Below are 12,706 nucleotides of genomic sequence, written 5' to 3' on the forward strand. Positions count from 1 at the left end.
CCTACAGACTAAAAATTATGTATCAAGGTTGAACTTTTTAAAGCTAGTTAAAAAAAAAAAAAATCAAAGATACTAAGCGAAGTGCTAGACTCTGAAAAGGGAAACAAGAACATAAAGATATAATCTAGACACAGTTGTGACACTGCTTCTGGCTTCTGATAGATTTTCTAGCCATACAGAGGATTCCTTTGATTATTACCTATCAAGACACATCCTGGGTTATAATCCTTGTTCATCCTCAGTATCACTATCTTGACTATTCTATTAATATATTAGACACTGAAATATGTGTGACTAATAAACTTTAAACTAGAGTGCTAATTTATTAAAGATGGTTGTGGTGTCATATGTCTTTAATCTAGCACTTGGGAGACAAAAACAAGCAAATCTCTAAGAGTTCAAAACCAACCTGACCTACATAGTAAGCTCTAGGGCAGCTTAGGCTACAGAGTGAACCCTGTCTCAAAACACAAACAACAAAATTTAGCTTAGTCTTATATAGGAGAAAGGTTAGAGGTCTTAATTGGCATGAGGCTCAAGTGGCCCTTCAATGGAGAACTACTGAGAAAGAGACATTTATTTAAAATTCCAATGAGGCTGTATCAACAAAGACATTAAATTCTTCATTTATTATTTTGAAATCAAAGATTAAAATTGATATATGGTCTGACACCAAAATGAAACTTCACTTTTCATTACTGCTCTAATGAAAGGCTATGAATGAGGATAGAAAAAAAATGTCAAGTAATAGATTTGTTATACTAAACATGCAAAACAACCATAAATCCTTCGTAGATGTCCTGTTCACTGTCATTCTAGTTGAAAAAATTTACTTGGCAATTATCTTATAATCCATTTAAATTAGACAATCTGAAAATATAGCTTACCAGAAGTAATGACACCAACTGTGTCAGGGCTTTCTAGTGGATTACTTTTCTGGAGCTCTTCAGTGTACACTTGAACTGCTAGCAACAAATAACATATTATGGAACCGTTAAGTAAGAAGTCAACATTTCTCTAACACTGCTGTCTCTATAGTAACTGAATGAGTTTTATTATAAAATGCTAATTTCCAAAATGAGAACAAAACACACTGTTATATTAGTTAGTTGTACACAAAGATACAATTAGGAATCCATTTATATACTACAGATCTAGTATAACTTGTTTTCTCCAGTTAAAACTGTATAAATTTTAATCAGTTGTAAATTGTGGACATTTAAAATCTTGAAGAACTCCAAGACTTTATGTATTCATTCAAAGTATGTAATTTAACATAAAACTTCATCTACAAAAAAAATTTAGAATAGCTCATAGTTTAATAATTTCCCTAAATATGAAATTTTACTAATTATACAAGTTCAGTAAAGTTATTATCAATACTGTAAAAAGTTAGTTGAAACATCTTTAAAATACCCTCACTAGCACTACTGAGATAACTTGATATAATAAAATTTCCATTATCTGTGAAAGAAATACCTCATAATCTGCCATATATTTAGTTCACAATTATAAGAATATAATGGATTGCTTTTTAATGAAAATTACTTGGTTCCTAAACAAAGTACATATTTATTAACAAGACTAAATTACAACTGAACTATAAATATAGTTATGCCAAAGATGATTTTTTTTCCCCTAAGAATCTCTTCTGTGCTACTGAGTCACATATGCCAGGCCTGAAATCACTCCTCTTTAAACAATTTCGATATTTGCATACTACCTATTTTCTTCAAAACTATAGTCTTACCATCTGGAACAATTCCAGGTCTGGACTGGTGATCATTAACATCTTTATTAACTGTCTGCTCCAGAAATAGCACTTCATCTTCAGGACCTTCGATTTCCATTCCACTGGAATAATCTTAACAGAAAATGATTAACTCCTTTTAACTCAGAGGGAGTTTTGCACTTTTAAAATCAAAACCAAGAACTATGCTCTTAGTTTAATGATAAATTATCACTTTGTTAATAAGAAGCATATTTACATTTTAAAATATGGACATTATAAAGCATTACAAGTTTGAGAGTGTGAGTATTTATTTAGGTGTATCACACCTAAAGCTGTGGTAGTACACATTTATGATCCAAGCACTTAGATGCTAACACAGGAGGTTAAGAAGTTCAAGGTTAACATGGTCTACACAGTGAGACTGTTTCAAATACAAGAGACAAAAGAGCAAGGAAAGTTTTGTAAAATTGAAAATACAATGGGATTTGATACAAAAACTTCCTTCATTATAAATGAAGTAATATGTTGGTGACTAATCAACATAAAAAGTATACACACACACACACACACACACACACACACACACACCACTTTTTTTACCTGTATGTAGCTCAGGCATCTCCACTTCATTCCCTGGATGTAAGGGATCTATCTCAGCTCCTAAGTGTTTACAATACATGCAGATATATTCTTCTTTGAGCTGAGAATCCAATTCCTGATCAGTTGGTTTGTCACATTCTAAGTGAACCCATCTGTAGTGATAAGTATATTTAAATAAAAGCCTCTATTTTAAAGCCAAATTAGTACCTGGGGAAAGTGATGTCAATTGCTTAAACAGAGAATTGTTAAGATAAGATTTATGATAAGAAAAAGATGGTTATATGGGTTAGAAACCACCAAAGAATTTCACAAAGAAGATGACATTTATGGACACAACTAAAGTGACATTGACATATTTTTTTAAACTACCTTCTGTTGAATTTTTCTCCCAGTGCTCATGTCTCATCTTTTGTGTGATCTTTTGCCTACTTGTCTTTATGTCTATCAGATTCATTAAAAATAACAATAATAATTTGCTGAGTATTGTGAAGCATGCCTTTAATCTCAACACTTGGGAGGCACAGGACAGAGTAACTCTGGGAGTCTGAGGCCAGCTTGGTCTGCACAGCAAGATCTGGGCCATAGTGAATCTTTATCTCAAAGGGGGGAGGGGGGTGTTGCATAATTCTACCTACAACAGCACTCTAGAAGAAGGTCTGTACGAATGACAAAAGGCTTAATAACACAGTAGAGCAAATGTTCACAAGAACCGAAGAATCGATAAAGCAGTTAAATAGAGCATTCTTACCTCTTACACATATTACAGTGGAGCATGTCTTTCTGTAATTCTGGATGGTAGCACTTTCCACAGAAAGGACATAAATTATCCTGCTGTTGGTAACAGGTGTCGCATATCAGACAGTTGTGGTGCCACTGAGCACTAGATCGTGTGCCACATTCTATACAGATTCTGCAATTCTAGACCAAGAAAAATAGAAACAAAAAGTTATTATTCATTTGTAATTGTAGTTCAGATACAAATCTTTTGGGAATGAACAAAACATTTGTGGATTATTCATCACTCATCACATCAATTTATTTTTGAAAAGGCAATTTGTCTTGAATGGTAGCTCATCTCATACAAACTGCACTAAAGCCTTGAGAAAGTTTTAAATAGAGGTTGAAGATACACTGGAAAGCAATCATGTAAGAAAGAAACCACAAACATAATTAGCCAAATTTCAAGGATAAAATATAACCTAAAACAAAGAAGCAGTCAGTCTACCAGGGCAGACACGCCTAAAGAAAACTGATCTCCCCTCTCCTTGGAGTCAGCAATTGCCAATAGCTCCTCAGCTAGGGTGGGAGGGACTTCATGTCTGCAGCTCCTCTACATGTTGGGCTTTTTGTCTGGCTTAATGTTGTGCAGGTCTTGTGCATACAGTAACAACTGCTGGTAGTTCATACATACTCTGCTGTATATGCACAAACAGTTAGTTACCTTGTAGCTGTCAACTGCCTCTAGCTCTTAAAATCTTTTGCCCCTCTTCCCAGGTTTGGGAGAAGAGGGTATAATAAACATAAAGCTTGTTGGAAAAAAGATAAACTGGATTATAAAGAAAAAACTTGGCCACAGCTAAGGAACTGTTGATTCAAAGAACAGAGCATACTTCTTCCTGCTAGACCTGGAATAAAAATCGAAAAGAAGCCAGACTCTATTTTAGTCACCAGATTCAGATAACCACATTAACAAGTACACCTAAAGCTGAGACATTGAAAGCCAAGTGTGGTAAGTCCACTGGAACTGACTGCAAGCCAGTGAAAGGCCATGTATCCAAGAACTTCTGAACAGTACAAGTTAGACCTTAAGAAAGAAGATACAAAGTTGAATGTAGAAGTGGAGAGGACCCAGAAGGAATTAGAGAAGTGGAGGGAATATGACTGAAATACATTGTATGAAATTCTCAAAGTGTTTTAACAGAGGAGAAGGTGGAGACCAGGAAGTAATTTCTGAAAAACATGGCTCCTAATCTTACCACTGTACATGGCAAAATGCTGCTGCTGTATTATTCTATTTACTCCCTGTTAGCTTAGAAACTAAAGCAGTGAGGACTACACAATGAAACTGTCTCAAAGTAAATCTTTTGCAGGGACCAAAGAACTATTACAAGACAAAAGACAAACTGACAAATTAATAAAAACATGTACATCAAACAATACATGATAATAGCCTGTGTTTCTCTAAGAACTCTGAAAAGTACCAAAATGTTTACTAAATGGCCAAATACAGTGGTAAAAATTGACTCTTAAAGATGAACAAATAATTTAAGAAACGATCATGTTCATTCATAAGAGAGATGAAGACTGAAAGGACATTGAGATCTCATCTTCTACCATGTGAGGCAAACATCCAATAGCTGAATAAGAAGACCCTCCTGGCACAGATGCCACAGCAGCCTTCTCAGTGTTGGCACTAAAAAATGCACAAATCAAAACTAGACACACATACAATCCTCAGGTAGTAATTCTACTTCTAAGAATTTATGTGGCAATTTCTCTTAACAATGTAAACATCTACATGGACACAAAGTTACATACCTCTGAAGTGTTTGTACTATGAAACACAGGAAACATCTTGACTATCAAAGCAGAAAACACTGGTCAAATAAACCGCAGCACAAAAGCGAAGCATACTGTACAAATGCTTCCCAAAAAAAAGTCTCTGAATTGATAAAATTTCTCTGTTAAAAAACTACTAAGATCTGATGTGAAGAATTTCCGATATTTTACATAAAAAGGACATATGCAAACAATGTCTATAATGTGCTCTTTAGTATAAAAAAGGGAAGTAAGAAAACACAAATGAAGAAGAAATCTGGAAAACAATGTCATTAGCTACTTACAAGAGATTGGGAGAATCAGGGAACAAGTTCTAAGAAGTGACAATTCTCTCAGGAGACATTTGGTAAAAGTTTTGACTTTTGGAAAGAATGTTAAAATCCTATATATTATTTTTTTAAAAATCTGAAAGAAAAGAAAGGGGAATAAAACCCAAACAACTCATTTTTATTGAGAGAGACTAAATGAAAGCATGTATGATCTTGAATTTAGAGTTCTTACTATGAAAGAAAGTCTTTGCAAAAGAAGAAAGCAAAAAACCAGGATGAATCAAAAAGACACTTAAGGGGAGCACTCCCCATTACATGTACATGTGAGTAAGTACTCATGATCATGTAAATACATGCACACATGCCCCTTCCTAACTTCATCTGCTCAAAGGTTCAGAAAGTGAACACCTTCAAGAAGGAGAACAACAACAAAAAAGATAATGTTTGATAGAAAGAAACAAAAATTATCTAGTTGTTACTAAGTCTAAAAAGAAAACAAAGAACTAAATGTACACAGGTAAATATTTTAAAATATTACAAATAAAAAAATAAAAACACTTCTCCAGTCCTGTAAAAGGGCCTTACTACCAAATCTCAGTGACCCAAATGTTTCAGCCATAACTAACTAATCAGTACAGAGCCACTGCCAGGTTATGAAAATAAATCATAAGAATTACCTAAAAGAAAAAATTCCAAAGTCCTCAAACAAAAAGAATGAAAATTAAATTTTAAAATAGAAATAAATAAATGATTAAATGGCAGTGTGTGTATGAGAGATGGAGAGTGTAAAGACGCAGAGGGGGGGGAAAGAGTGGACACAGAGAGAGGAAGGAGTGTGGATACACACTGGGGGTGGGGGGCAGGGTGTGGAAACAGAGAGAGGGAGAAAGTCAATACAAACACACACAGAGAGAGAAAAAGAAAGAGAGAGGGAAGGGGAACACTGAGAGAGGAGGTGAGTGAAAGAAGACAAAGAGGGCTACACTGTGGAATAGATCCTCCCCTCCCACTGTCATATGGGTTCTGGGGATTAAACACAGGTCACCATGATTGCAATGCACGTGCCTTTACCCACTAATTCACCTCAAAAGCCTTGGGGGAGGGGGGTGAACTGTTTCCAGAGTATAAAGTCTGTGATAGGGTAAAAAAAAAAGTTTCTTTCAGAAAATTTGAATTTTTTTAAAGAGGCAAGCAAAGATTCAAAAACAAAACAAAACAAAAAACAAAAACAAAAAAAAACAAAAAAAACAAAAAAAAACAAAACAAAACAAAAAAAAAAACCAAAAAAAAAAAAAAAACTGCAAGTGTTGTGAACTTGGCATTTATAGAAAGATATAAATTCTTTCTTGACATGCAATACAAGCTGGCCTTGAACTGGTGATTCTCCTGCCTCATGCAAGCCATGTTATCACCATGTTAGGTAAAACATGTAATTTAGCAATAAAAATATAATAAGATTTATAATTTAATCAAGCCAAAAAAAAGCCAACATTTTGATTTCTATTAATCTAAATAGCTAACTAAGTACTAAGTCATTTAAAATGTACATTTGAAATGTCACAGAAGGCTGTAGAGTAAAAGGAAAAAAAAAAAAACACATTCAATTGGTAAACTGGATACTTGTTCATGTTACTGGGTAAAGATCCAAAAGGAGACGGGGTAGAGGTGGTAGACAATTACACATAGAGTAGTTTTACACTAATAAAACACTGGGCCAATCAGTTTGCTAAGTTAAAGCCAAACATATACATATAGGAAAACACAAGAAGAAAGTGAGAAAAACAAAAAAAGTGATTTTTTTAATCAGTCAAAATATGCAGTAAAAAGATTTTATCTATCCAGAAAGTAACAAACACACATTGTTAAAAGCCACTATTACAAGTGTGGAAGCATTTGCTTAAAATCCAAAAACCATCCCAAAGGTCAGCAATCCCAGAATTGATGAAGCTGTCGTAACCTATAAATTTACCACCAAGTTCTGGACCAGCTAGTGTTACTATGTATACTACATACTGTGGTATCTGTTCCTGAACAAAACAAAAACCCTTCACCAACTAAATTATGAGTGCAACGAAAGTATAAACATACTTTAGTACATTAGAGGTCAGGTTTACACACAGTTACAAACAGGCTTGGGGCAACCAAAGTTATAATTAAAAGTAAATTGATAACCTTAAATATTCTGTTTCCATCAGAAAGGAAAGAAAATTATGAATTCACCTTTGTATTTCAGAAAGACTGTAAGGCAAGTAGAGGCATACAGTAAAGGTCAACGTATAAATACTCTACACAGTGTGGTTTTCTCCTTTGGAATGAACCACCAAGAGACTATGGAACAGGCTCTCATGCAGGCAGAGAAAGAACTGGAGCTACCAAAGCAGTCAGATCTTCAGCCCACAGACTCTACCTCCCAGGTAGGCACAGCTAAGCAGAGTTACTTAAAGCATCTTGTTCTCCAGGTGATGAACCCTTCTGCTCAGACTCCATTGCTCACATCTCAACATTCTGGCTACTACCTAATATGGTTCACTGGGGCTCTCTAGAACACTAGATAGAATGCAGCCTCCAATCTGTTTCCTCTGTGCTTCATCCACTGCTACACCACACTTATGGCCTAAGCACATTTCTTATCCTTCTTGCCTTAGAAAGTGTGAAAAGCACTAGAAGCAGTTCCAAAGTGGGGACAAGCCCAAAGAACACTGCTCAAGGCAGCTCAGTGCCTCACTTGCACAGACCACCCCAGCTCTGTGTGGTGGGATCCAGCACATTCACCAACCCAGCAGCCCCGAGCTTCCATAGCATCACTCCATCCTCACATGGGAAAACACCAGAGACACAATACGCTGGATAATGACGCAAGGAGTAGATAGAGAAACATTATAGCCTTTCTTTAATGGGCCAACAGGACAAGAACATGCGGCTACAGGAGAATCACAGAAGATAGCTCAGCCAAACCAAACCAAACTAAACCACAACAAATATAAGACCTGGAACTTTTTCATAGAAACATTATGAAACATTATGTAGCTAGTAGGCATCATGGTACACCTTTGATCAGCAATAGAAGCTGAGGCAGCAAAAACACTAAGCCAAACTGAGCTACAAAAGGAAAACCCTGGAGGAAACAGAATGAGGAAATGGAGGGAAAAATACTAAGGGGGGGGGAATAATAATCAAAATTAAATAAAATGAAATAACTGATATCAGGGATGCCACAATGCAGACTAACTACTGTGCCTGCATTTATTTACATTAATTCTGAGTGCTGTCAAAGATATAAGAAAGGAGACTTTTTTTTTTTTTAATTGTGGAATAAAGACGAGACTTCTTGTTTCATTATCTAATAGTATGAATCTGTGAAGCACAACTTTTACAGAATTATATAACATTACAGACTTAAGTCTACCAGGCCCATTTTAAACTTGGTCTAGCTTGCTCCTGATGAGGTGCCATATCACAGGTGTTAAACACAAATTCTAGTGCTTGAAAAGAATTAGTGTAGCTCATACAAATAAGATTAAATGACCCTTGATGGAGCTCATGATGACTGCAAGGTACCCAAAGTCTACCACTGACATCTGCATCTCCGAAGGCCTCCAGTACTATTGAGACAAAGAGACCAAATTCAGTCAAAAATGTGTGGTATGTGTCAGTCATCTTGATTTGTTTCTGGGAATGGCAGACTGTTGCGATTGACAGAACAAAGCATAACACTGAATGGGAACCCTGGCCCATAATCTATAGGAAATCAGTGCCACTGTTTCAATTATTAGCCTCCCAAGGTGGAAAAACATGTTGTGCTTGGAAAATCACCAGAGTCTGAAACTGTGTTCTGACACAGCAGCTACCATACACATACCAAGCTTGACTACCATACACATACCAATACTTGAAATGTGGCTGGCACAAATTTCAAATTGGTGTGTTCTGTAGATTTTAAAAACAGAAATCAGATGTGAAAATCTGGAAAGAAAGTAAATCTCTCAACTTTACAGTGACTGCCAAGGGGTTAAATGAAATACAGTTTTAAATTAGGTAAACATGATTTGTATTGTATTTCTTTTGGACAGCATTGATCTAATATATATCAATCAAAATAGTCATGAAAATAAAGAAATTAAGTCTAGTATTCAAATACTACCCACTGGCCTTTTGCAATCTGATTAAACCAAAATAATAAGCAAAAGTTTTGTATTATCAATATTCTTTATTGTACAAAAATTTTGTGTATTCTCTATATCAAATTATTTGGTCAAAGAACTAGATCAGCAGGCACACCTCTGCCAGGCTTGGCAAGTTAGCGTCAAAGGAAAGTCATTTGTTAAATTATATATTTTTTTAGTTAATTGTTCAATTTGGTTTTATTTTTAAGATTACAATAATTGCCAGGTAGTGGTGGCACATGCCTTAAATCCTAGCACTAAAGAGGCAGGCAGATCTTGAAGTTCGAGACCAGCCTGGTCTACAGAGTTATTTATAGGCTACAGAGAAAAAACTTGTCTTGAAAAACAAAACAAGACAAATTACAATAACTGAAGTAAAGTTGGTAAAGGCTTCTTCACCAACTATAAATCTAGAATTCATCAGCAAGTACAGATTTCAAAGGAAGAATATGGAGAACTGTTCATAGCTGATTTACATAACTTCAGAATCTTTAGTAATTTTTGTTTGTTAATACCTTCTAAGAAAACATAGTAGTTTTACTAAGTGAGCAGAGAATTTAAAGTAAACTTAAATAATTTCTATTTTCACAGAATTTTAAACCTTTGTGCTTCTGGGTATGTAAGTCAGGAAAAGTTATTGCATACTTGGTACTACAAAAAAGAGTAGTGCCTAAGTAGGTACAGTTGTCAGTCAACTACAGAGCTTATAAACAGTTATAGAAAAGGCTTAGTAAATTACTGACAAAATGTAAAATGACCAGCATTGAATAAATAACTCCAGGTCATAAAACACCAAAGCAGACAAAGCCATAAACACAGTCAAGGAATTTATTTTCTTAGGAAAACAAACTGAGAGAGCAAGACCTGTCATGCCACCTTCAGCACAAAGGAGAGGTTTCTCTCAAAGAAGATGGCAAGAAAAACAAGGGCCATTCTGCCATTAACAAGGTGGTCAGCCAGCAACATTCACAAGCCCATCTAGTGTGGGTTTCAAGAACTATGGCCTTTGGAGAGTCTCAAAAAAAAAAATAATAATAATAATCTAGAAATATGTCTGAAGAAAATGAAATTCCAAATGAATTATTGAAAACAGGTTCAACAAAGCTGTCTAAGCAAAAGGAATATGAAACAACACTCCACCTTCTTTCCTTTTTGCCACCGCCATGCCATCCAGACTGAGGAAGACCCAGAAACTCCGGGGCCACATAAGCCACGGCCACCACCGCCACAGCTGCATCAGTAAGCACCGAAGCACCCAGGAGGCCTCGGGAATGCTGGAGGCATGCACCACCACAGGGTCAACTTTGACAAATACCATCCAGGTTACTTCAAGAAAGTTGGTATAAGGCATTACCACCTGAAGAGGAACCAGAGCTTCTGGCTAACTGTCAACCTGGATAAATTATGGACGCTGGTCAGCTAGCAGACACTGGTCAATGCAGCCAAAAACAAGACTGTAGCTGCTCCCATCACTGATGTTGTTTGACCAGGCTACTACAAAGTTCTAGGCAAGGGAAGGCTCCCTAAGCAACCGGTCATCATGAAGGCCAAATTCTGCAGCAGAAGAACTGAAGAGAAGATTAAAGGTGTTGGAGGTGCCTGTGTTCTGGTGGCTTAAAAGCCACTCCAGGGGTAAATTAAATGCTAACATTTTCAATGTGAGAGAAAACAACAACAACAACAACAACATTCCATACTGTATCCATGAGACAGGGATTCAACAAACTCTATACTCTAGTAACCTATGTCGGTTTCTACATTTAAACAGTCAATATAGATAAAACTGAGTGTCCAAAAAAAGTAAAAAATAAGAATCACTATGCAAATGGGTCTTCAAAAGTGACCTATTGAATCAAAACACCAGTTTAAAGAACAGAAGAAATATTCACAGAGCTTGTCTAAACCCCAAACCAAGAGACCCTGGTGTAATGGGCATGAATATACCTTGAACATTAAAGAGAAGGCAAGAGGCTGATGACTTCTAGGAAAGCCTGAGCAAAGCAAGACTCTATCTCAGAGACAGAGACAGACACTTAGAAAGGATTTAAAAAGGAAATGTCAGAGTCAATAATTACTTATTTAAAACTACCTACCACAGGGTAGGTAGATCCACAAAATTGCACCACTTTAAGTATTTAACACAAGTGTACAGGTAAACGTACAATCTATATTTGCAAAAAGAATAGTTGCAGAAACCTCACAAAGGTGGAAATCAATTTAAATACACTGTATTTTATCTCTAAGCTACAAGTTAATAAAATTTAAAACATATGTTTTTCAGTTTCCTCATAGGTATAATGATCCTACATTAGAAGGTAAGTTCTTTCATAAAACATCATACAAAGAGTTAGTTGATAAATTCATACATTTTAATACCTGCCCCAATTTATAAGCAATTCAAATGTTTGCCAATAGATGGTTTAGTAAAAACAGAAAAAAGGAAATAAAGGGGTATGTGTGTGTAAAAACAATTATACTGAGTCATAAAGGCTCCCCTCCAAAGAATAGTGATCAATAACGAGAAAAGCAATGCTACCTGGGAATAAGAGAAGAATGTGCACAATCAAAAAAAAAAAAAAAAAAAAAAAAAAAAAAAAAAAAAAAAAAAAAAAAAATCCAAGAGGCATCAGGAAACTTTTTCAGGTAATAAAAAAGGCGTATTTCAATGATGGCTCCATGGTAAAATGCTTGTATCAAGTTATAGACTTTTTAAAATATGTATTTTCTATATGTCAATTATACAGCAAGAAATTTTAAAAGCTGTTCTAATAGAAATGATGATAATAGGTTTGAACAGTAATGGTGTCAGCTCTCTATGCAATAAATATAGAGGATATCTAAAAAAACAAATTAAGAAACCACTTACTTTGCATTTCCAGCCATTGGTTGGCACTGATTTCATAACAGGTTGAAGACAAAAAGTATGATACCCTTTGTCACATGTATCACACACCAGCATCTTGCTATCTTCTCCCGATTGCCTAAAAAATAAGATAGCGTTATCTTTAAACCTTTGTGTTCTCATAAATACGCATGAAAACAATCCTAAAAACTGCACAATCCATAAACACTTCAGTGTCCCTTCTTTGTATAGAATAAAGAGACTACCCCCTTCCTGAATCCAGAAAGATATCCTACTTAAAGCTTTCTCCTATGGCTCACTTCCCTTAGTCACTGTAGATTCCTACAAAGGAGGAGGTAGTACAGCAAGAACCTTTCATCCTCACATTTTTTTTAAAAACTCTGATAATCATCCTTTACCCAAGGCCTCCTGCTGTTACTCAGTGTAACAAACTCTACCATGTTTTACCTTTGAGCACTTCCACTACATGAATAAGCTTCAGGCCATTCCTCCCTTTAAGTTTTCATGCCCCTTCTCAAGA

General features: G+C 35.5%; 1 protein-coding gene and 1 pseudogene across 15 annotated transcripts in view; one reads left to right on the forward strand and one right to left on the reverse strand.

Annotated features, from left to right (window-relative positions):
• The window catches only part of Kmt2c (lysine methyltransferase 2C), a 212,319-nt gene that overhangs the window by 99,315 nt on the left and 100,298 nt on the right, over positions 1-12,706 (reverse strand). For 13 of the 15 annotated variants that reach the window (XM_076913271.1, XM_076913264.1, XM_076913259.1 and 10 more), the window contains exons 9-13: positions 12,190-12,304; positions 3,081-3,250; positions 2,333-2,484; positions 1,751-1,864; positions 888-965 (exon numbers count right to left, since the gene is read on the reverse strand). In XM_076913271.1, coding sequence (XP_076769386.1) covers positions 888-965; positions 1,751-1,864; positions 2,333-2,484; positions 3,081-3,250; positions 12,190-12,304 — 629 coding nt within the window. The remainder of the gene's footprint in view (positions 1-887; positions 966-1,750; positions 1,865-2,332; positions 2,485-3,080; positions 3,251-12,189; positions 12,305-12,706) is intronic. The other 2 variants (XM_076913265.1, XM_076913260.1) reach the window with 1 other exon arrangement.
• Positions 10,487-10,941, forward strand: LOC117720403 (large ribosomal subunit protein uL15 pseudogene; annotated as a pseudogene).

This window comes from Arvicanthis niloticus, chromosome 15 (genome assembly GCF_011762505.2).
Source record: "Arvicanthis niloticus isolate mArvNil1 chromosome 15, mArvNil1.pat.X, whole genome shotgun sequence".
Lineage (NCBI taxonomy): Eukaryota > Metazoa > Chordata > Mammalia > Rodentia > Muridae > Arvicanthis > Arvicanthis niloticus.